At 38.9% G+C, this 25,745-nt stretch overlaps 1 protein-coding gene across 6 annotated transcripts in view; it reads right to left on the bottom strand.

The window, feature by feature from the left end:
- Positions 1-11,124: 11,124 nt before the first annotated feature.
- The window catches only part of POT1 (protection of telomeres 1), a 129,443-nt gene continuing 114,822 nt past the window's right edge, over positions 11,125-25,745 (bottom strand). For all 6 annotated transcript variants that reach the window (XM_063099865.1, XM_063099863.1, XM_063099866.1 and 3 more), the window contains 4 exons: positions 20,980-21,068; positions 18,811-18,902; positions 17,019-17,124; positions 11,125-11,597 (listed from right to left, as the gene is read on the bottom strand). In XM_063099865.1, coding sequence (XP_062955935.1) covers positions 11,479-11,597; positions 17,019-17,124; positions 18,811-18,902; positions 20,980-21,068 — 406 coding nt within the window. In that variant the 3' untranslated portion in view covers positions 11,125-11,478. The remainder of the gene's footprint in view (positions 11,598-17,018; positions 17,125-18,810; positions 18,903-20,979; positions 21,069-25,745) is intronic.

Below are 25,745 nucleotides of genomic sequence, written 5' to 3'. Positions count from 1 at the left end.
GCAGCAGCACACACATATATATAGGGCTTTAAGGGAAGGCTGATTGGCTTAAAATACAATCCCTACTTAGCATACCGCATGGGGCTTGGGGTGGGTGTGGCCGAGAAGGATCAGGGTGTGATCCCTTGGGGCATTTGGGTTCTTACATTCCTCCCTTTTTCTTGTTTTAGGAAAGGGGACGTTGAAGTCATTGAGCTACTTCCTGCTGAACTGGGACACTGTGGGGGGGGGCAAAGGGAGGAAGGTACATAAATACCCATTATGAAACCCCAAAGGAGGGTGGAGAAACAAGTAATTTCAAAAGGGGAAAAGTCCATAAATGTTCCTTGAAGCCACAAGTCGAATATGCACGGGTTCCATTGTTCGTAGTTAGAGACTGGAGGGAGCAGCCAGGCATCGGTGGCAAGGGCGTGTAGGAATGCGTTTCCTCTGTAAGGTGGTGTCTCTTCAGCATCGGCTGAGGCGCTCACGAGATGAGGCGGGGGGTTCATCGGTATCTAGGAGCTGGTAGTTTCTAAGCAAAAGCTGGTTAAAGGCCTGATTAGAGATTTTTCCCACTTGGGCTTGAAGAAACCTAATGATGCAGGGCAAGAAAAGGCAGGTTATGAGGATAATGATTAGAGGTCCCAGAATGGGCCAAATCCAAGTTAGGATAGGGTTTAAGATAAAAGAAGAAAAGGGGTTAGAACTGGATGTGGTTCGTAGGCTGGAAGCTAAGTCGGTGAGTTTGATGATGTTTGTTTCTAAAGAGGTAATTTGTCTCTGTAGAGAGGAAAGAGATTCGGCAGTGGAGGTCAGAGCCCTTTCAAGTTTAGCATTGATGTCTTTGACCGCCCATAAACTGTGTCCTAAGGCTCCTCCCAACAGGCCGGCTCCGACCGCTGCTGTTGTTAGGGAAACACCAACCATGATCGGGAGGAAGGCGGCCCTTTTTTGCCTTGAGGGGGGATGAAGAAGATGGAACAGTTCTGAACTGGTGTACAGAGTGAGTTGAGGGACGATGGTGACAAGAAGGCATGGGGCAGTAAGATTAGGCAGGATGGAGGTAGAGAGGGTTCCATTGCACCAGAAGAAAGAGCCTGGTGGGGTGACGGGACGGTGTGGGTATGAATGGTTGTGTTACGATTACAAAAAGACGGAGGAAAAGTTAGGGAGGAAGAGTTTCTGATGAAACAGTGACGGAGCCACAAAGTGTTATTGTGTTCGTTGTCGGGCTCCCAGAGAGGGACGTCCGGAAGGTTAAGGGGTTCTGATGGTGGGGAGGAGGTAACATTGAGAGGAAGGGAAGAGTTTAAGGGGACGGCCGCCAGGAGCGGTTGCATGAGAGAGGCGCAAAGAAAACAATTCTCGGGAGAGAGAGCCGGTGAGGTGTGGTTGAGAAAGATGAGTGTTTCAGAAATTATTTGTTGCCAAGTGTAAATGGGTGACCCTGGGGGGCTAGCAGAAAAGGAAGAGAATTGTTCTAGGGCAGAGGAAAGTTGTTCTTCCTGTTGTGAGATGTCCGTGGAGACATGGCACATTGGATTGTCGACAGGAACGTATTTTCGGGAAATTTCTAGACTTCCGCATGGATGAGAGGCATAGCCGTTGCAATAGAAGAAGGCAATTATCCTGGTAGCCCATCGGGAGTTCCAGGGATCAGAAACTGTTAGGGAGTATTGCTGTGTCCCGCTGTTGAATGCAAACAACCTGCTGCCCGCACCAATGAGTGGGTCATGGATCTTGCAGGACCAATACGGACAGCCTCCGTAAGTGTCCGGCCACCATTTACAGTGGTCGGCAGTTTGGTCATAGAGAAAACATAGGTAGGGGCGGGTGGCTTGTTTGATTAACTGGGACGTAGCGAGAGGGATGTTTACTGTTTGAGATCAACTGGAGATGGGGCAATCTGCGGTCCCAGCTAGAGAGCCGATGATCCGGGTTTGTTTACGAGTGTAGGTTTCTATTACCTCAAACTTCCATATATAGGAAGGAATCTGAAGGCTCCCTGGGTGAAGTGAAAGGAACAGGAGAAGGCCAAGGAGAAGGTTCATGTCTCCGGAATTGGCGATAGGGCTGAGGTCCAGGATAGGTGGAGTTTGAGAGGGTTGGTACGATGAGGGATACACTTTACCTGGCAGGGCAAGTTTAGCATCAGTTGGAGTGCAAAGGATGACAGGACATGGGCCTTCCCACATAGGGGTTAGGGAGGTTTTAGGTTCTGGGGAAGTGTAGAATACTAATTGGCCTGGGCTGAGTGAAAGGTTATTTTTGGAAAGAGACGGATCTGGAAGTAGCCAGTCCTGGTACTTCCATAGCTCGGTGCGAAGGTGGGAGAGCAAGGGTAAGGCCATGGTGGGTGGTATGGGTCCTTCAGTCGCTGTGATCCCCGGGGGTAGGAGGGGCCTACCATACGTGACTTCAAAAGGGGAAAGATTGGAGGGCCTTTTTGGGAGAGCCCTGGTCTTGAGTAGAGCGAGAGGTAGAAGATGGACCCAATCAAGGTGTAATTCCAGAGACAATTTAGTTAGTATGTCCTTTAAGGTTCTGTTGGTTCTCTCTACCTTTCCGGATGCCTGAGGTCGGTAAGGGCAATGTAACTAGGAGAGTTTCTGTATTACCTGGGCGGTAAATTCAGGTCCATTGTTAGATTGAATGGAAGTGGGCATCCCAAATCTTGGGATGATTTGGGAAAGGAGAGTCTGGGCTACGGTGGAGGCCTTTTTATTGGATGATGGGAATGCCTCTACCCATCCTGAAAAGGTATCAACAAACAACAAGAGGTATTTGAGGCGCCGGACGGAAGGCATGTGTGTAAAATCAACTTGCCAGTCGGCCGAGGGTGTGAGACCTCTGGCCTGGTGGGAGGGGTATGGCCCAGGTTTGAGAGGGGTGTTAGGATTGGTACGCTGGCAGATTGTGCATGAGGAGGAAATTTTTTGCAAGAGGGCTTTGTCAGATGGGGTGACTGAGAAGAAGGCTTGTAAAAACTGGGATAAAGCTTGGGGGCTAGAGTGAAACAGGTCATGGAGCAAGCGAAAGAGAGAGGACTTATCATCATTAGGCGATTGAGGCTGAGAGGGTGTCTGTGAACCTTGGGAGCCGTAAAGAAGAACGGGAAGTTGGTTTTGTGTCTGTGGATGCCGTGCCGCAGTGTGTGCAGCAAGGTCAGCCTTACAATTCCCGCGAGTGACTGGGGAATCGTCCCTCTGGTGGGATCTGCAATGAATGACTCCTAATTCACAAGGTAAATGGGATGCCTCAATTAATGTGGAGATTAAAGCTGAGTTGGTGATTGTGTTACCCTTGGTGTTAAGCAGACTGCGTTCTTTCCATATGGCGGCATGAGAGAGAAGTATATGAAAGACATATTTTGAGTCAGTGTATAAGTTAAGAGTTTTTCCTTCAGCTAGAACGCAGGCTCGCGTGGCAGCGATAAGTTCAGCCTGCTGGTTGGTAGTACCCTTGGGTAAAGGTTGGGCTTCTATAACCGAATCAAGGGAGACTATGGCATAACCTGCATAATGAGTGTTTCCTTCCTTGAATGAGGACCCATCCGTGAACCATGCGAGATCAGCGTGAGACAGGGGCCCCTCAGTGATGGAAGAGCGGTAAGGTAAGAAATTCTGAAGGTTTTCTACGCAGCTGTGCAAAGGGGTGTTGGGGGAATCTGGTATAGGCAGTAGGGTAGCCAGGTTTAGGGGTGGGCAGGTCCAGAAATGAGGATAGGAGGGTTAGGATTCTGGAAGGTGGGAGGGATTGGAGAGCCTTATAGGAAAGGAGGTCTTTAAGGTGATGTGGTGAGAGAATGGTGAGAGGTGCCCCAAATGTTAATTTGGATGCCTCCTTATGCAGTAACTGCCCCGCTGCCAGGGCTCTTAAACAGGGTGCCCAGCCTTGTACAGTGGGGTCTAATTGTTTTGATAGGTATGCTACGGCGGCAAAGGAGGGGCCGTCATGAACATAGAGGAAAAAGGGTTTAGTTAGATCAGGAAGATGAAGTGCAGGGGCCGTTAGAAGGGCCTGCTGAAGCTTGAGAAAAGGGCACTGAGGTGAGGAGAGCAAAGGTTCTTCAGGAGGACCCTTACTCATATTATAGAGAGGTCAGGCTAGCAAAGAGAAATTGGGGATCCATGCTCTGAAATATCCGGCTAGACCCAGGAAAGATAGGATTTCTGTTTTGGTTTTGGGGATGGGCAAGTCAGTAAGAAGCTGTTTCCTGTCCAGGGTGATTTCCTTCCTTCCCGGGGAGAGGAGAAAACCAAGGTAGGTTACAGACGGCAAGGAGATTTGGGCCTTGGCAGGGGACACTCGATATCCCCTACCCGCTAGGAAGTTAAGCAAATGGGCAGTGTCAGCTTGGGATTGTTCCCATGAAGGATTGCATAGAAAGAGATCGTCCACATATTGTAATAAGGTGGACTCTGGATGGTTTAAGTGAAAAGATTTGAGGTCCTGTGCTAGGGTCTGCCCGAAAATATGAGAGCTATCCTGAAATCCCTGTGGTAGGACCGTCCAAGTGAGTTGTTCGGAGTGGCGAGAGTGGGGGTCAGTCCATGTGAAGGCAAAAATGTCCTGAGTATCGGTTTCCAGGGGTATGGAAAAGAAGGCATCCTTTAAGTCCAGAACCGAGAAATGGGTAGAGGTTGCTGGGACCTTGAAAAGAAGAGTGTATGGATTTGATACAAGGGGGTGGATAGGAATGACAGCGGCGTTAACAAGGCGGAGATCTTGGATGAGACGAAAGGTGCCATTAGGCTTTTTTTTTTTTTTTTTAACGCGAGTATGGGAGTATTGAAAGGGGAGCGAGTGGGACGGAGATACCCCTTTTTTAATAGGTCCTGAATGATGGGGCTTAACCCGAGGAGGGCTGTTGTGGTTAACGGATACTGAGCCTGACAAATATATTTAGAAGGGTTTTTTAGTTTTATGTGTACAGGGCAACACTGGGCCAGAGCAGGGCTGGCAGTGTCCCAAACTGTGGGGTTAACAGGGTGCGTTAGCATGGGTAAGGACTTCTTTGGAGGATCTTGGGCTTGAACTAGCGCTAGGAGGATGGAAACGGGGGAAGAGGAAGAGGACAGGGGCAAAGTAATGGAGACTTGAAAACGGATTGAGTGCCTTGAAGGCAGCAGGTTAAAAGAGGGGTTTTTGGGGGAAAGATTTGTTTACCTCCTACCCCGACTATAGGAGAGCTGCTGGAGGTGGTGGGGCCTTTATATTCCTTTAAGACCGAAAAGGTGGCTCCAGTGTCCAGGAGGAAAGATACTGGGTGGCCGTCCACAACTGTGGATACCCTGGGCTCTTGCTTTGTTATAGAGATGGTTGGGAAGGGCCCAAGGCTCCTTCAGTCCTCCTCAGTGAGGCCCACCATAGGTGGTGTCCACAGTTCGGGGGACTGTGGGACAGTTGGTCCCTCACCCCTTCGGGCAAGGGGGCAATCAGATCCCCAATGTCCCTTCTTTTTGCATTTTGGACAAGGAGTGGTGGGTGGCCTGGGGTGGGGCAAGCCTTTGCCCAATGCCCTTCCTTTCCACATTTAAAGCAGGCTCCAAGTGGAGGCTTAGAGGTGGAGGCTGTTGGAGGGCGCCCAGGGGGTTTGATAAGCCGGGCCAACATCTGGAAGTTGGCATGGTCGGCCTTTTGTTTTCGACGTTCTTTTTCCTCCTCCCGATTATGAAAAACCTTGAAGCCCACTGACAGGATTTCGGTCTGAGGGGTTGCAGGACCCTGCTCTAATTTTTTAAGTTTAGTTTTAATGTCAGGGTAGGATTGGGCCAGGAAATAGGTCATAACGACATGCCGTCTTCTGAATTGGGGTCTAAGTTAGTGTATTGTTGAAAGGCCTGAGTTAATCTATTGAGGAACTCGGAGGGAGTTTCCTCCTTTTTTTGGACAATTTCTTGAATTTTTTGGAAATTGACAACCTTGCGAGCCGATTTTTTGAGGCCAATTATTAAGCAAGAGGCAAAACGGTCTCGAGCCTGGATTCCCTGGGCTGTGTTATAATCCCAATTAGGTTCCTGTTCTGGGACTGCTTGGGGGCCTGGAAGGTGATCCGGATTGGTACGATGGGTGTCAGTGGCATGGGTTTGGGCTGTATCCCAGACCCTGCGGCGTTCTTCGGGGAGGAGGGTACGGGCTAGGAGCATGAAGATGTCATGATGTGTAAGGCTGTAGGCCTGCAGGATCCATTGGAATTCTTTAATGTAGGTGGTAGGGTCGGTAGAGAAAGAGCCTAGTCTTTTTTCTAATTCTGTAAGGTCAGCTAGGGAAAAGGGAACATGGACCCTAACTACTCCTTCAGCCCCAGCTACCTCACGTAGTGGGGTGATTGTTAAAGGGGCAGGGGGAGGTCCTCGGGAACGGGTGAAAGGGGGGCTTAGTGGGTCAGGAGTAGGTGAGGGTAAAGACGGGGGAGTGGATGGCTCAGGAGGTGCAGAAGGTGACGCGGATGACGGGGGAGGAGGAGCGGACGCCGGAGGCATTGGGGGAGGAGGAGGTCGGTAGGGTGGGGGTTCATCAGCAGGGTTGAAGGTGGAAGAATCGAGGGGTGGCTGTGAAGAGGGTTTACAGGCTAAAAGGACTTGAGAGGGAGCACAGGAGGAGCAGAGGGCGGGGTTCTGAGCCAAGAGGCGAAAAGCCTCGATGTAGGGGTTCTCCTTCCATTTTTTTAGGCGCTGGCAGTAGTTAAAAAGGTCTCGTAGAATGTTAGGATCTAGTGTGCCCTCAGGGGGCCATGTGTTTTGATTATCTAAAGGATAATAAGGCCAATCTTGTGTACAGAATTTGGTGAGGATTTTGGGCTCAATATCTGGCCTGAGGGAAAGGTTGGTGAGGTTTTTCAGAAGGCATTGAAGTGGAGAGTCCCCTAGGGAGGAGGAGGAAGCACCCATTCTGGTCTCTTAATGGGAATTTAGACAGAAATCGGACAGAGATTTAGTGATAGGACAGATCCTTCGGCCGGTTGGGAAAGGCGGGATCCTAGAGGGCGTCCCCAGTAGGTCACGTCAGTCCCGGCAGGTTCAGGTACGAACCAGGAGGAGAGAAGGGAGGTGTGGGTCGTCACTCAGACCTCCACTTCTCTAGGGCAAAAGCCAGGTGCCTGAAGGAATCTAGCGCCAGGATTTTCTGGTCGGGTCCCGGACCCGGGAAGAGGAGAGAAGAGAATGGTGGACAGGAGGGTGAAGGAGAGAACAGAATGGGGCTTTTAACCTCCAAAAATGAAAGTGAAAGTTTATCGGGGCTTTGGAATTTATGGTGGTCGGTCGTGAAGACCGTGGTGGGGTGGGGTATGGGCATTAGGGGCTACCGGACGATCTAGACTCCCTGTGGTAGCCTGAAAAGGGCTGGTGCCCTTTAGGAAAGGGGGCTTACCTAATGATGAGCCGGTGGTGAGTGGAAGGAGCCAGCGCCGAAAAGAATGGACGAGGGTGGACCGTCAATGGTGAGCGGTGGAAGGGAGGCCGGTCCTGGCGGGACGGAGTTCCCAACGGGCGACTTGGAAAGTGCTGCCACTGCGATTCAAAAAGTGTTACAGCTCGAGGGAGCCCTGAGGGGCGACTTGGAAGATGTTGCCGCTGCGATCCGAAAAGAAAAGTGTCGCCGCTTGAGAGAAGCTCCATCCCGGGTTTCGGCACCAAATGAAAGGACTAGTCAGCACCAGTTGACGATCCACCAGAGAGAGCTCGTTTATTAGGCAGCACACACACATATATATAGGGCTTTTAGGGAAGGCTGATTGGCTTAAAATACAATCCCTACTTAGCATACCGCATGGGGCTTGGGGTGGGTGTGGCCGAGAAGGATCAGGGTGTGATCCCTTGGGGCATTTGGGTTCTAACAGACAGGAATGAAGTGTATAGTCCAGCTCCAGCAGATAGTGAGCTTTGTCCTCTGTTTTTCTTCTCTCCAGGGCCCCCAGCAGATTGGATGGTGCCCGCCCATATGGAGGATGGATCCTTCCCTCAGGCTGAAAGACCTCTCAGGATCTTTCTTCACTCAGGCTTACATGCTAATCTCTTAAGGAAACACCCTCAAAGACACACCCAAAATAATGATTTACCAGGTTTCTAAGTATCCCTTAATCTAGTTAAGTTGACACCTAAAATTAACCATTACACCAAAGAAAGGTTCCAGAAAGTGTAAAAGAAAACTGGCAGGATTGAGTCACAAGTAGTGACAAACTCATGCTGTGACTTCTGAAACAGAACAGCACAGTCAGCTGGGACATGGGCAGGGAAAAGATTTTGGCTCATTCCTGTGACTTGCAACTAGCTAAGACAGAGGATCTGTACCAGTAAGAAACCTAGACAGCCAGAGCCGTATTATGTGAACATGGCTTTCTAAGGTAGGCAGAGACATATTCAGCTTCTTCTATCCCATCAACACTAGTCTTTCTATGCTCATTTAGAAACTATTCCTAGTGTGCACTATGACCAGTGGTAAAAAGACACAAGGAATGACACACTGTGTGTTGACATGTATAGTTCCCTCAAATAAAGCTGCCTAATTGAAGGTGGCCACAGAAAGAGCCTATGAGCAGTGCATTTTTCATTATTGCATCTAGATAAAGAACAATCAACTGCCTTAGATTTTCTAACACATGCATTCTCTTCCTCATATAGAACAATGCATTGACAACGAGAGACAATCCAGTCAGCAGCGTCTATAATAATGGAAGTTGCAGAAACTGGAAATTGAGGCAGAGGCTGTATACAAAGTACTTTCTTGATGTTATTTTAAATCTGTCAGGAAAAGACTACCAGGATTCAGATAAAGGGGACAGGGATCAAATCTGGGCACAACGAACTACCTGTAGTTGTTGCTCCAGAAACAGAATTCTTCTAAAACTCTGGGTTCCTGATTAGGGTAAGGTATATATATCGCCAACAGATAAACATGAGATATTGATAGAAATCTTCTTGGACAAAACTGAAAAGTTTAAGAAGAAAGAAAAAAAACAAAAACAACAACAAAAAAAACCCTACAACAAATCAAAAGAAATATGACAGTGAGGAAGTTTATTTAAAACAAAAAAGAAAAAGGAAAAGAAAAATGATCTATCTTCATGAAGATTCATAGGAAGAGTTTTCCTTTGTAAACACAGAGACCTCACAGGTTCATAGTGGGAACTCGAGGCACCTATTGACTCCTACTCCTCTGGACTGGGTGCTTCCTGAAGGCACGGAAAATGTCTGTTTTAATCTTTGTATCTCTAGCACATCATCCACACTGAAGCACACACACCTGTTCAATTTAAGTTTTGAAAAGTTCTGAAAATGTTTTGAATCAAGAGTTTACATTTCTAAAACAACAGAATCAGTTTCTCACTGTCTCAAACAAGCTCATAAGTAGATGATGGGTGAGACTGGTAGTTACATGTGGAGATGTATGAATGTACACAAGAATTAGAATTTAGGGTTCGGGCCGAGCCCGTGGTGCACTCGGGAGAGTGCGGCTCTGGGAGAGCAGCGACGCTCCCGCTGCGGGTTCGGATCCTATATGGGAATGGCCGGTGCACTCACTGGCTGAGTGCTGGTCACGAAAAAGACAAAAAAAAAAAAAAAAAAGAATTTAGGGTTATTATGAGTAGAGAAAATCAGTTACTCAATTCTTTCTGCAAATAAAATGTTAAAAGCCTTTTGACAGTGCAAGAAAACACACTGACTCCTCTTATAATCTATTTTCAATGTTACTTCAGATATTTAAGGCAGGACTCATCTGCAGAAAACCTCATGCTAGCTTTTTTTGTTCCAGAATTCTGGAGTGGTTAAAACACAGGCTCTGAATACAGATGATCTGAATTCAAGCACTGGCTCTAGCATTTAAAAACTGTGTACTTAGTCAACTCTGCTTATCAGTCGAGCCTATTTTCTTATCAGGAATGGGTTGCTGTGAAGTTCAAATACAGTTTTTTTTGTTGTTGTTGTTTTGTGACCGGTAAGGGGATCGCAACTCTTGGCTTCGTGTCGCCTGCACCGCACTCAGCCAGTGGTGAGCACACCGGCCATTCCTATATAGGATCTGAACCCGTGGCCCCGGCGCTCCCAGCGCCGCACTCTCCCGATTGAGCCACAGGGTCGGCCCTCAAATACATGTTAAGTGCTTAGCACAGTGCCTGGTGTGTAGCCAGCCCTAAATATCTATATTTATGCTATTTCCATACTGCTTTCTTTACTTCATAGCATTCCTCAGCTCAACATAGGGCAAATAAAAAAACCAGTTGAAATGTATGCAATTATTTATTCTTCACTAATATCGAACTAGGCAGACCTGTATCTCTTAGTCTCTAGCAAATAACATACACAAATCTATACATATATACAAATATATTGAAATACATGTATAAAATTGAATCTTCATAATTTTAAATTTGACAGACACTGTCAGGTACAGAGCAGAAATTATACTGAAATAACACCTCATTCGATTAGTTAAAACTTGTAATATAGGTATATTTTACATAATACTATTAAAAAAGGGTAACATAAATAAGTCACTAACATCATAAACCTGACCATTTTATTAGGTTGAGGTGGAATGGAATAATTTCTAATATCACGGAGAAAAACAAGTAATCAAGGCCCATAATTCAGGTCTTAAAGAAATAGATTTATCTTAAAATGGTCAGTATCAGCACCCAAACAAAGCAATTTTGCCACTTCTACTTAAAGCAAATCACCTTTTCAGAATACTATATAGCTCACTCAGACAAACACTTTTTTTTTTTTCTTTTCTTTTCTTTTTTTTTTAAAAGATGACCGGTAACGGGATCTTAACCCTTGACTTGGTGTTGTGAGCACCATGCTCAGCCAGTGAGCGAACCGGCCATCCCTATATGGGATCCGAACCCGGGGCCTTGGTGTTATCAGCACCACACTCTCCCGAGTGAGCCATGGGCCGGCCCAGACAAACACTTTTTAAAGCAGTACTTGTTTAAGCGTTCTGTATAAAAACAAAACAAAACCAGCAGCCACTATTTACCTTGCACCCAATAAAAGCAAAGAGATTCAAGGTAAGGACATTTTCTAATCCCACTCCCATGCTAACATCATCAACATTGCTAATATAAAAGTCAAGGCAGGAAAAGAAGCCCAACTAGAGATGGCAGGTGGCAGAGAAATCAGTGTCTGACACATGGAAAAACCAATAGGAAAAGTGCTTTTTAGTGTCGGGTAACAAAATAGCTTCTCTGAAAAGAGAACTGCAAAGAGTAAGTGAAAAAATAGTCCTTATTCGATGACTCTTGTTCTTTTATATCCCTGGAAGCCATCATATGGATATTTTGAGAAACAGGAACATTGTTAACATACTTGCAAGAAGGCATCAAGATAACATAAAGTCTATTTGTCAAAAAAATCTCAAATATTAGTTAAAAAGGAAATGTGGATGTTAGTTCAAAAACAGCTAAATCTCTTACGTGTTTATAACAATCTCATAGAAAAGAGTAATGTTTTTAAAAATTACATTTTACATATGTTAAGTTGAATGGCAACATTAGACAAGATCTTCTGCAACTGTGGTGTCAAAAATCTGATAGCAAATTTGTTGCTCTACTCCATTTTCATTCAAGACGTTATATGACTTGATGAAGCATTCCAACCATGGATATGCATCTACAAATCAAAAAGAAAATGTTATTTAACCATTGAAAATGAACAAATTAACTCTGAAATATGTATGTAGGCATAATGCTTAGCTAGAAAAATTAACATCTAAATTTACCTTGAAAAGTAAATAAACGCACTTACCAAATTTAAGATTATCCACTCTTCCAAATACACAGTCGATTCATGGTGTTTTGCAGCAATTCTGACTAATTTGAATTTTTTCCCAACAACAGATGAAAGTGGTTAAATGTGGGATTTTGAAAATGTTTGATAGGAAAGGCAGTAAGCCATCTCATGCCCAATTTTTTTCCTTTTTTCTGATGATTGCTTACTGACCTCCCCTGTTTTTTTTCTTAACTGACTGCAAAGAAACAGAACCTGAACTTCAAATAAGCTCAAGCCCTTACACCTGTCCAACTAAAACTCCCATCAGGTAGCAGGCACTGAGCCCAGCAATGCTCGCAGCCATAGATGCCATTTCCAAGCTTTGGTTATGACCACAGTAAATTTATTTATAAATTCTAGAAAAGGCTCTTATGTTTCTTCAAATCTGAGTCTGAAAGGCATTTAATACAGTACTCTAAATGGCTAGGGTGAAGCGAGAAGGACACTTTTCTACACTGCCGTTAGAATTATAAACAGGTAAAAAATGTTTTTGAAAGGCAATCTGGTAGTATATATCAAACGCCTACCAGGCCCATACTTTTTGATATGGGAGTTTTACGTCCAGAAATCTATCCAAACAGCCAACACAAACTATAAAACTGAAACAAAAGTATACATGATAAATTTTGTTGCAGGTGAATAAAAATTCCTGCCTTTTTGTGAGTGTTATAATATGCAAAGATCGTCCAGGAGAAAGTAAAGTCTCATTAAAAATAACCAATGGTGAGAATGGGAAATGACATACTATAAATTATCCTCATTTCTCTCTGCATATCCTGTCCCCCTGAAGTAATAACTTGAAAAGTAAGTCAAGATTTCAGCTTAAACTGATACCAAAGCACTCAGAAGTTTATAATGGGCCTCATTATTATTTTTCTGGCTGAGCTCAACTCCTAAGGATGCGAGTCTTTGCTTTCCTGTTAGGTGGGTAAGATGGGTTTCCTTCCCTAAAGAAAAATATTTTCATGCAAACAGATACAGTGAATATAGAGTTGTTTCTGTCCTGGGGTTTGCATGAGAAATTTAACACATTTATGCAATCCTGCCATGTGAATGCATTTCCTTTTTCATGTGTTCACTCATATGCAGAAGCTAAGAAAGTTGATCACATAGAAATAGAGAGTATAATGGAGGTTACCAGAGGCTGGAAAGTGTAGGCGGGATAGTGAGAGGTTGGTTACTGGATATAAAATTACAACTAGATAGGAATAATAATATCTAGTGTTGTATAGCACTGAGCACTATAACAACTTATTATGTACTTTCAATTAGCTAGAAGGGAGGATTTTCAATGTTCACAACACAAATGAATGATAAATGTTTGAGATAATGGGAAAAAAAAAAATCAGTGGTTGCCAGAGTTTCAGAAGAGGAGGGAGGAAGGGAGGAATGAATAGGTGGAGCATAGAGAATTTTTAGGGCAGAGAAACTGTTCTGCATAATACTGTAATGGTGAACACATGATATTATGTGTTTGGCAAAACCCATAGAACTGTACGATAGAAAGAGAAAACTCTAATGTAAAATTGAGTTACTAATAATATTGGTGCATAATAGTAATAAATGTTCCACACTAGTGTAGCATGTTAATAGTAGGAGAAACTGTGTGTGCGTGTGGTGGGGGAGGGCCATGGGAACTATCTGCATTTTCTGCTGAATTTCTCTGTAAACCTCAAATTCCCATAAAATTTAAAAAATTACTTATCTTTAAAATTTTGCTTTATTTAAATTGCAACAAAATATATTAAGCCACAGACATTCTTAATAAGAAATGCTATGTAATAAAACTGGAAAAGGGCCAAAAAAAAAAAAAACCAATAGTGAGTGGATTACTCTCCTGACTTTTTTCTGTTATTTCATTATTGGTGTATAGTAAGGCTATTGATTTGTGTGTGCTGATTTTGTATCTTGCCACTATACTGAATTAATTTATCAGTTTTCTTTAATTTTTTGGTGGAATCTTTAGAGTTTTCTATGTATATGACTGTCATCTACAAATAGGGATAGTCTGACTTCTTTCCAATTTGGATGCCCTTTATTGCTTTCTCTTGCCTTATTGTACTGCCTAGAACTTCAGTACTATGTTGTGGGGAAAGTGGGCATCCTTGTCCTATTCCAGATCTTAGAAGAAAAGCCCCCGATTTTTGTCCATTCAGTATGATATTAGTTGTGCATTTGTCATATATGTCCTTTATTGTGTCGAGGTACATTCCTTCTATACCTAATTTGTTAAGTGTTTTTATCATGAAGGGGTGTTGGATTTTACCAAATGCTTTTTCTGCATCTACTGAAATGATCATATGGCTTTATTCCTTCATTCTGTTGATATGATGCAACATGCTTATTGATTTGCATATGTTGAACCATCCTTGCATCCCTGGGATGAATCCTACCTAATTACGGGGAATGATCTTTTTAATGTGTTGTTGGATTCTGTTTGCTAGTATTTTACTGAGGCTCTTTGCAGTTGTATTCATTAGGGATATTGGTCTGTAGTTTTCTTTTTTTGTTGTGTCTTCTTCTGGTTTTGTTATGAGGTCAATTACTTGGCCTCATACAATGAGTTTGGAAGTATTTCCTCCTCTTCAACTTTCTGGAAGAGTCTGAGAAGAAATGGTATTTGTTCTTATTTAAACATTTGGGAGAATTAGGCAGTGAAGCCATCTAGTCCTAGAGGTTTCTTTGTTGGAAGACTTTTTATTACTGCATCAATCTCATTATGTGTTATTGGTCTATTTATGTTTTCTAGTTCTTCATAATTCAACCTTGTTAGGTTGCAGCCAGAAATTTATCCATTTCTTCTAGGTTTTCCAGTTTGTTCACATGTAGTTGTTTATACAGTCTCTATGATCCTTTGTATTTTTATGGTATCAGTTGCAATGTCTCCTTTTCATTTAAAGTAATCCCATTCACACTAGCTACCAAAAAAATGAGATCCTAGAGGTAAGTTAAACCAAGGAGGTGAAAGACCTCTACAATGAAAACTATAAAACACTGGTAAAACAACTGAAGAAAGACACAAATAAATGGAAAAATATCCCATGTTCTTGGGCTGGAAGAATTAACATCATCAAATTGTCCATATCACCCTAATCAATCTATACATTCAACACAATCCCTATCAAAATACCAATGACATTCTTCACAGAAATGGAAAAAACAATCTTAAAATTTGTATGGAATCACTAAAGAGCCCCTATAGCTAAAGCAATCTTGAACAAAAAGAACAAAGATGTAGGCATCATACTTCCTGACTTCAACATATACTATAAAGCTACAGTAACCAAAACAGCATGATATAAGCATAAAAACATATAAGTAGACCAATGCAACAGAACAGACAGCCCAGAAATAAACCTATCCACTTACAGCCAACTGATTTTCCAAAAAGGTGCCAAGAATATACACTGGGGAAAGGGCAGCCTCTTCAATAACCAGTGCTGGGAAAACTGAATGTCCCACGTTCATAAGACTGAAACTAGACCTTTATCTCTCACCATACACAAGAATTAACTCAACATGGATTAAAGACCTTAATTTAAGACCTGAAACTATGAAACTACTAGAAGAAAACATAGGGGAAACACTACATGAAATGTGAGTAGGCAGTGCTTTTTTGAACAAGACTACAAAGACATAGGCAATTCAAGCAAAAATACACATATAGGACTACATCAAACTGAAAAGCTTCTGCACAGGAAGGGAAACGATCAACAAAGTGAAGAGACAACCTATAGAATGGAGGAAAGTGTTTGTAAACTACACATCAGACAAGGGACTAATATCCAGAACATATAAGGAACTCAAACAACTTAACAGCAAAAAAACCAAATAACCCAGTTAAAAAATGGGCAAAGAACCTGGACAGACATTTCTCAAAAGAAGACATACAAATGGCCAACAGCATATAAAAAATGTTCAAAATCACTAATCATGAGGGAAATGCAAATTAAAACCACATTGAGATAGCATCTCACACCAGTTAGAATGGCTGTTATCAACAAGACAGAAAATAACAAATGCTGGTAAGAAAGTGGAGAAAAGGGTGGGAATGTAAATTGGTACAGTCATTCTGAAAAGCAGTTTGGAGGTTCCTCCGAGAACTAAAAATAGATCTACCTTACGATCCAGCTATCTCACCACTGATATATACCCAAAGGAAATGAAATCAATATATCAAAAAGACACCTGCACTCCCATGTTCTTTGCAAAGTTATTCACAATACTATTCAGCTATTAGAAAAAGTGATATTCTATTATTTGCAGCAATGTGAATGGAACTGGAAATCATCACGTTAAGTGAATTAAGTCAGGCGCAGAATGACAAACACTGCATTATCTCATTCACATGTGTAATCTAAAAAAAGAAAGTGGTTCTCATGGAAGTAAAGAATAAAATAATGGTTACCAGAGGTCAAAAGGGGAGGGGGGTTGGGGGAGGAGAAGTGGTGGACTAAAGTGTACAAGATTATGCTATCTACCCTAAGTGAATCATTGTGCAGCATATATATGTATTCAAACAATACACTGTATATTGCAAATATGTAGAACAAAATGTTAAAGAAAAAAAACCCCAAAACCTATAAAAGTTAAACAACAGCTAAATCTGCAGCTTGTAAAATTTGTTACTGATAAAAAAAAATGTTTTAAGAATCAAACTGTCTTAATGTGATTTAGATCTGCAGTTTCAACGTAAATAGAAAAAACAGCCACAGACAGAAAATTCAGTGACAGCAGGTATCAATCAGCACAATTTGACCTGAAAAAGATCTAGCTGATTAATCAAACATTTCTATAGAAACCAACTAAAGTTTATTAAAAAAGTTATAAAACAAAAACTTGTAAAATCTGAAAGTTAACACTGAATAAAAATTCATCAATGAATTAAACTGGATAAATGGAGTCTGTTATAGGAAATATTTTAGCCAAAATTTCATCTCTTTTGGTATAATTTTAACTATTTGCATGCATAAACACAACATCAAATGTGCCTGTGATCAAAAGTGCCTCAAAATATTTTAAAAATCATTTCATGCAGAATTTATGATCCATACCTATTTTATCCCTGCTACTGTCTTCATCAAAAGGTGGATCACACAATAATCATTAAATTTAAATAATTAAATCATTAATTTAATACATTATATACTTAGTAATTCATTGGATTCAAAGCTTTCAGACTTCTAAAAGTCCAAAGATCTGATATATGCTAGGTTCTATCTCAAGAAAAAAAAGTGGGATTGTTAATATACTATCGCCTACCAATTTTTATTCCTGGAGGGCAAAGCATATCCATGATCATATCCATACTTCTCTGAAGGTCATCATCGATTAGGATTTCTGATGCTGCAATCTGGAAGAATTTGTCCTTAAGAAATTTTATATAATAGGAGGAAAAAGAAAACTATATTAATCTCTTTTTCAAGTTATGAATACAAACATATTTCAATATTATCTAATTAACTAAAATAATCTAGACTATTTCACTCTGTCAAGATTGTAGAATTCAATAAACTAGAGTGCTGGTCTGAACTTTGAAATATGATTTATTACTTTAATCTTAAAACAGCTTTGAAATATATATAATCAAGTTAAGTTCCTCTAACTTAATAACAATAACAATGATGATGACCTTGATAATAAAAAACAGTGAGGCTGACTATTTGTGCATGGGAAAACAAATCTAGTGTTAATGACAGTGCATATTATTGAATATAATTATTCTGATGTGATCATCACATGTTGAATGTGCGAGTTGATGTTCAACTCTGTACACCACAGATATATACAATCAACTTTGTAGACTATGACATATAGTATATATTTATTTATTTAATTTTTTTCTCCCCTACTAGATTATAAGTTTTAGGAAGGAAAGGATTTTGCCTGCTTTGATTACTGCTGTATCCCCATCATACAGAATAATACCTGGTACATAGCAGGTGCTCATTAAATATTTATTTAATAAATGACTAAATAAATGGTGTAGATAGTAGAAAAATTCTCTTTTCAACCTCACCTCAGATTCTTTTCTAATGTGTTCAGTAAAAAGTTTAACCTTACCCTAAGAAAGATCTGGCCTTTGCCCTTAGCTTGTGGGAGATAATCTCTAATCCTTTATGATGTTACACCTGATAGGAATGTCCTTGTTTTCCTGGGAACCTTAGGTCACTCTGGATAGTCTAACAATGTGACTTAGTGTGGGGAGTTTGGGACATGTGGTTTCATTTTGACCTCAGGAGGGGCTGAAGATTGAGATCAGCCACATGGGTAGTCAACCATGCCTACATGATGGAGTCCCAGTAAAAACTCTTGACATCAAGGCTTGGTTGAGTTTCCCTGGTTGGTAATACTCCATGTATATTGCTTCACGTTGATGCAGGGAAAGTAACTCAGTCCACAACTCCATGGGGAGAGGACAATGGTAAGCCCCACGTTTGAAACTTTCCCAGACTCTGCCCTATGCGCTTCTTTCTTTGGCTGATTTTATCAGTTAGCTGTAATAAACTGTAACCATGAGTATAAGAGCTTTCAGTGAGTTCTGTGAGTCTTTCTTGTGGATTGTCAAAACTGAGGGTGGCCCTTGGGAACTTTCAAACACGCAATTTGTGTCTGAGGTGAGGACAGTCTTAATGGACTGCCCCACAGGTTCACATAATACTATCTATCTCCCTACTAAAGTAACTTTATTTCCTCTAACACGAAATATGGAAGTTTGTGAAGTACAGTGAAATGCTGGCTAGAATCACTTCCTATGTACAAGTAGCATAGCAAATCCTCCACTTTTTGGCCTTAGAGTAGAACTTCTGCATGGTATGGAGAATGACTCTTTCCTCAAATCTCTATTCCTCAATTTTTCATTATTCAAATGTTAGGATTTATAGTGTCAAATCCAGATACATACACAGACAATTTAAGATTTATGTGCTCATATTCAATTTATACTTTTCTGTTGGCTTAAATCCTTTTAGAAATAAAGTAGGATGAATAAATGTATTAAAATGCAAAAAAATATTTTTTAACTAGAAATCTCTTTACTATCTCTGTTACTTACAGAATCCATGAGATAAGCTTCTAATACTCCTGTTCCATCATCAAGAGTAAATGTCATAACAAACACATATTGGAGGGGTACAATACCCAGTACTAGTGAAGGAAAAAAAGATCAAACTGTATGAGTCTGCTATTCCTTATTATCAAAATGAAGCTAAAATTGTTTTATAGTATGTACCTGTAAATTTTATTAAAACAATTCAAGAGATGAAGAAAAATTTATACATAACATTTGCTCTTCAATACCAATATTTTAGCTCATTTAGCAGCTTTACTTTGGAACATTTCACTATACTTACACAGGGACAATGTCTCAAGATATAAGCAGTTGAATCTTTTTTTCATTAAATACTAATATAATGTATCTTTAAAATGAGTTGATACCTTGATAGAAAAGATAGAAAATGATTCATGAAATGCAACTCACTGTATGTTAGTCTTATGATAGGTAAAATTAAAATACCAGAATGTTCTGAAAAACTAATGTAGTTATATATTTTTTAACATGCCTCTCCCCTTTGTATTATAAGCATAGGAGATCACTATTTTTTAAGAGATATCATCTGGTTGAATGAACAAAAATGTCAGAAGAAAGAACAAAAACATTTCATAATTTGGTAAGATAAGGAAGAAGGAAGAAATCAGAGATACTAAAATCAGAAGAGAATTCATAGGTTAATATGAACATTTTTGTTTGGAAATGAAAGATACAAAATAAGTTTACAGGATGTTAAACTAGCTTCCATTTGTGGGATCCATATTTAACAGTAGGACTAATTAAGGGGGGCAAGTAAGAAGAATAAATTAGGGAATACAGACATGAATTAGGGCACACAACAGGTATTGTTAATACAGAGGAATTGGTTTTTAGGCTTCAAAATTTCAATATGTAAAAATTGTGAACTAAAACCAAGAAGGATAAACTTAAAACATACCCTGAGCGATCACATGAACAAACAAAAAAACTGCAAGAACAGAAATGAGGAGACCAAGTTTGACATCAAGAAGTTCATAGGAGGGCCGAACCCATGGCTCACTCGGGAGAGTGTGGCGCTGGGAGCGCCGAGGCCGCAGGTTTGGATCCTATATAGGGATGGCCGGTACGCTTATTGGCTGAGCGTGGTGCGGGTGACACCAAGCCAAGGGGTATCATCCCCTTACTGGACACACACACACACACACACACAAAAGAAGTTCATAGGAAAGTAACCTGGGATTTCACGGGTCCACAACAAAATATGAGATACCAGTATCATATAGCTGGATTAAAAAAGAAAGAAAATACAACCAAGTATACAAATAAATATCTACACAATAAAATTTTAGGCTAGTAGAAGCTGAATGTCCAGTTTTGGGGAAATAATTTTAATTATATTCTGAATTGGCCAAACTACATTGGCAGCCCCACATCCAGCTTTAAATGTCAAACTTTGAGAAGAGCATTGGCAAAGTGGAATGTTTACTGAGGAGGAGAAACAAAATAGTAAGAAGTGTAGGAAAGTACCAAGTGGAGAGAGGGTGTCTGCTTGAAGAGATAAATATTCAATGAAGGCTGACTGATATTAAAATGTACAATGTCTGTTTATCTTAACAGAAGAGGGGACAGGTGTATTCTGAATAATTCCAGTAGACAGAACTTGGATCATGTGAAAGTTATAGGTAGGCAGATTTTGCTTCAATATTAAGAACTGCCTAAAAATTAAGGGGACATGCTGCTTTGCAATGCAATGAGTACCCTGTCACTAAGTTTTAAACAAAGGCTGAATGACCACAGTTACGAACGAGATACAAAAAGATTCTTGTTCCAGTTAAAGACATGTATTGGGTGAAAAGTTGTAACAGCTATCTTTAAAACCTCGTACAATCTTAAGATACTATGAGCTAGAGAGATTTTTTTAAGAACCTGTATTTATGATCAATGACAGAAAGCAAATTACTGAATATTAAAATATGCACCATGATTAAAAAATATTGGCAGATGCTTGAAAATGACAGTATTTTAGACATTTACTCTTTTCTTTCATTACTACCACTGTGAACTGTTCCTCTTAAAAAAAGTTAAACTTTAGCTCAGCCTTACATATCCACAAATACTAAAATATAAATCAGTGAGATGATCTTATACATAAACTGTTAAAAAAAAACTGTAGGACATAGAAATTTAGCTAACCTTCTGCCACGGAAGAAGGAATCCATGATGTTTTATCAACCAGAGAATTTAGATTTTGTATTGGTCTCAAACTAGAACACTGTTTACACCTGGAATTAATAAAAGAAAAAAAATAAAATAAAAAAACTTAACATTTAATTATTATAACTTATCTTTGCTGTTCAAGCATGTATACTGTTAAAAAATAAATTATTAAACAGAAGAGTACTGTACCTCCTATACTGTAATGTGCTTATTTCAAAAAATTTATTTAAAAATAAGCTTTTTATATAAAAGCAATACAAAAGATTGTGTGGGGTTCAAAAAACAACTCTGAATTAAGAATAAGGGACTAGATTCCAGGTCCAAATCATTAATTAATTTGGCCTTTAATTTCTTTATTTGCTGAAATGAGGAAGTTGAAGGAGATAATCTCTAAGAATTCTTTGATTTTATGGCTTTATGAGCAATACCTAATAGCCAAAGTCTTAATAAACATAGCCAATAAATACAGCGAGAGAAAACTGTTCCAACTAAAGCAGTCAAGACTAGCAAGATTTTGGATAATTAATACTTTTAATAAGCATATATTCAGTTTTACAGTTCATGATGCCTAAAAATACAGTTATCTTTTAAAAAATTTAAATACATCTAAAACTACACATTATTATTGAGTATATCTATTTTGCTTTACCTACATACCAACATATTTTAAGTACAAGTAATTTATTTTCTTATGCATCATCATGTTTATGAGATACTGATAAGAAAATTTATTTGAGGGCCGAGCCCGTAGTGCACTCGGGAGAATGCGGCGCTGGGAGCGCAGCGATGCCCCTGCCGCGGGTTCGGATCCTATATAGGAATGGCTGGTGCACTCACTGGCTGAGTGCCAGTCACGAAAAAGACAAAAAAAAAAAAAAAAAAAAAAAGAAAATTTATTTGAAAAAATATACTTAGAATAAAAATATAAAAATCAAAATTCAAAAAGTCCCTGTAGATTCCTCTTCATTTGCAATTTGGGAAAAGCAGAGAATAACTATACTAAATTTTATTGCCTTCTATTAATCAAATACATAGATGCTTCTTCTCCAATAAAAAAAAAAATTGAATAAAAGAATATTATTGCCTAAAAAAACACTGTGGTATTATTTAGTATTAGACACTGATAAGCAAAGATAGTACACAAACGAAAAATTAAGGGTAATAAGTCAAAATTAAATAGGGAATCATTACTTCAAAGCAATAAAAAGGGAAAAATTAGAAACATTTAAAAAAATCATTCCACTTAAAACTGGAAAGGAAAAGCAAAGTATTTTTTAAAAAAGAAAAAAAAAAAAAAGAACAGTAAAAACATGGTAAATAGAAAACAACAAAAATGTAGAAATATAAACTGAATATATCAATAATTAAAAAACATATCTTAAACTCACCCATAAGCTTTTATTTATAAATGACATACTAAAAGATGACACAAAAACTTGAAAGCAAAGGGATGAGACTAAGATATCAATCAATAAATTACCACCACCAAGAAAAAGCTGATGCAGTAATAAAAATATTAGCAAAATTATACCTTAAGACAGGAAATCATGATTAGAAATGAGGTCTTTACATAAGAATACACAGAACAATGAATTCAGCAGGAAGATAAAACAATATTAACCTACATGACCCAACAAAAGAGCTTCAAAATATATAAAACAAATGGTGACAGAATAAAAAGTCACAAACCCACAATCATAATGGGGATTTATGCACACTTCTCTAAGAAAATCATTAAATAGACAAAATTACAAAAGAAATAGAGACTTTGATGATTAACAAATCTGATCTAATGGACATATAGAAAACCCTAACTCAACTATTAAAGAATACATTTTTTTTTTAAAAAAACACATGCTATATATACAAATCTGAACATACACATTCAAAATTCCAAAGAATCATTATGTAATGCATCATGCTATTTGGTTAAAAAGCAATCTAATGAAAATACAAATAACAACACAGCACCTACAATACACGTGTGAAAAGTTAAACAAACAACTAAATAATTCATGGGCCAAGGAAGAAATCAAAATGGGATTTATAAAACATTTAAAAGTGAGTGACAAGAAAAACACTATATATCAAAACCTGGTATAGATAATGCTATAGCTATTTTCCCAGGGAGAAAATTATAGACTTAAATATAAGTATTAAAATATATTAAAAATTAATTAGTTAAGTGAGATAAGCATTCAATTTAAAAAGTTTGAGAAAGTAAGATAAGCATTCAATTACAAAATTTTGAAAAAGAAAAACAGGAAATGTAAAAAATGTGAAGGAAGACAAAGATAAAAATAACAAAATAATAGAGAGAGCATCAATATAGACCAAAAACTAGCTGTTTTGGTAAAGAAAAGTCAAGAAAAAAAAAAAAGGCACAAAAACAATATCAAGAAGATCCAAGAACAAAGTGGAAATTCAAAAATCATCAGAAAATACTATCAACAATTATACGTAAATAAACAATTTTAAAAAATAAATGAATACATTTCTAGAAAAACTTCATTAATAAAACACAAAATCTTGAGATGTATAACCATTAAAGAAACTGAGCCATTAGTCTAAATTGTATTTAAAAAGCATCAGGTCCTTAAAACAACTTAAGGAAAGCTTTTAAAATTTCTTAAGTTTTGGAAAATATTTTGGTAAATATAACTATATTAATGTTTTAAAATCTATAAAAGGAAACCATAAAGTTAAAAAGGTCCTGTGACACACTAGAAATACGAATGTAACTGATGAAGGATTAGTATCTCTAATATAGAAAGAATTTTTACTATCTGTTATATGCACGCACACACACACACACACACACACACACACACACACACACACACACACACACACACACACACACACACACACACACACACACACACACACACACACACACACACGAACCAAGAAAGAGACCAGAAACTATACAGAAAAACAAGCAAAAGATGTGAACACGAAAATCATGGAGTAGGAAACTTACATAGTCAAAAAGCATGACAGTTGCTTAAACTAACAGTCATCTAAGAAACACATACAAAACACCATGAATACCACTTGATTCTCATTAGCCTAAGAAAATTATAAGTTCGACTACTACCAAGTGTTGGAGAGAATTTGGTGGAAACTGAAATTTTGACAGACCACTGAAGGAACCATAAATTGTTAAAACCATTGGAGGAATAATTGGCTATTTTATGATAAAGCAAAAAAATGCATACTTTACTCTCCAGTAATTCCAGTTCTATGTAAACATTACAGCGGTAAATTTCAAACATTTCTGGCAAGTACATATAGTAAGAAATTCATTTTACATCATGCCCAAGTACACACATACACACATACACACACACACACGAAATAAAAGTTCAGGGAACAACACTAACCCTTACTATGTAAAATGTTCTCTATTATGCATTCTGTTTCATTCCATTTCATACCACAAGCACACCATATCATTAAAAACAAATGTTCATCATGACCCACTGATTTTGTGATGAATGAAAACACACACACAAAAATAACAGGACTTCATTTAGCACTGTCTGTAAATGAAACAAATAACATATATCCATAAATATAAAAATGTATTAACAAATTATGATAAATTCTTAAAGTACCCTATAGATATTAAAATAATCTAAATCTACATGCATCAATATAGGTAAATCTAAAAAATAATACCGAATGAAAAAAAGCAAGCCATAAAAGGATGGGCATAGTATAAAACAGTTTAAATAGATTTAAGAAACACATAAAATAATATACTATGCTGCTTAAGAGTTTGCACATATAATAATATATGTGTATAATAAAAGCATAAAAATGTTGATGAGAGGGATTGACTCCCAAGTTTGAGAAAGTAGTTAACTCTCAGAAGGAAGGGTTAGAGAACGGATTGGTATGGGGACGTGTTTCTTCTCTGAAAAATTTAATTTCTTAAAAATAAAGGTCTGAAAAAATGTTAAAAATGTTAATATTTGTTAAATCTAAGTGGCAGGTACATAATTGTCGTGATGTGATTTTAGACACTGTTCTGTAAACTAAAATTATTTCATAATTAAACATTAAAAAATCAATTAAATGATATGTTGCCTTTTGCTGATAACAAGTAATGGAAAATCTAAAAATGTCTTAAAATCTGGAGTCTTAACAGAATTTCTGTCTGTGCATATGCTGAAACTGGTGAAAAAGTTGAGAACCTTAAGAAAACTTTCTTCAGACTTCTAGTAAATGAAGAAGTTATACTTCAAAGATTATAACTAATATTTGCTTTCCTCATTTAGATAGACAAGGTGCCTGAACCTAGGAAGGCAAGATAGAGAGAAGAGGGGGAAAAGGTGAGAGAAAGAGCAAGTGAGTGACAGTGAGCATGCAAAAAAGAAAGCCCATGTTAGTGACTTATGAAAGATAAACAAACAGAACTTGATGAATTTTTATTTTTGAATTAATTGGTAGATAAATCTTGTTAAAGTTGACTCTGAAGTCATGAGTCCCAGGGATTTAACTCAGTGGTATACTAGATTGACTTTATTGCTGAAGCTTTATGATGTGTTGCATATGGAACAGAACCCAGGCCAATGCCTCCTAACGACTCAGCAGTCACAATCAGGGAGATATTATAATTGCAGTACATAATTTTTCAACTGATATCAAGGTTTACACATTAGAACAATGACTGCAACTGTTACAAACTTAGGAGTAGGAAAGGGAGAGGGATAGGAGAATAAGATGTACCCGAT

Source organism: Cynocephalus volans, chromosome 6 (assembly GCF_027409185.1).
Source record: "Cynocephalus volans isolate mCynVol1 chromosome 6, mCynVol1.pri, whole genome shotgun sequence".
Taxonomy (NCBI): domain Eukaryota; kingdom Metazoa; phylum Chordata; class Mammalia; order Dermoptera; family Cynocephalidae; genus Cynocephalus; species Cynocephalus volans.
This window is presented reverse-complemented; position numbering and strand designations above follow the sequence as displayed.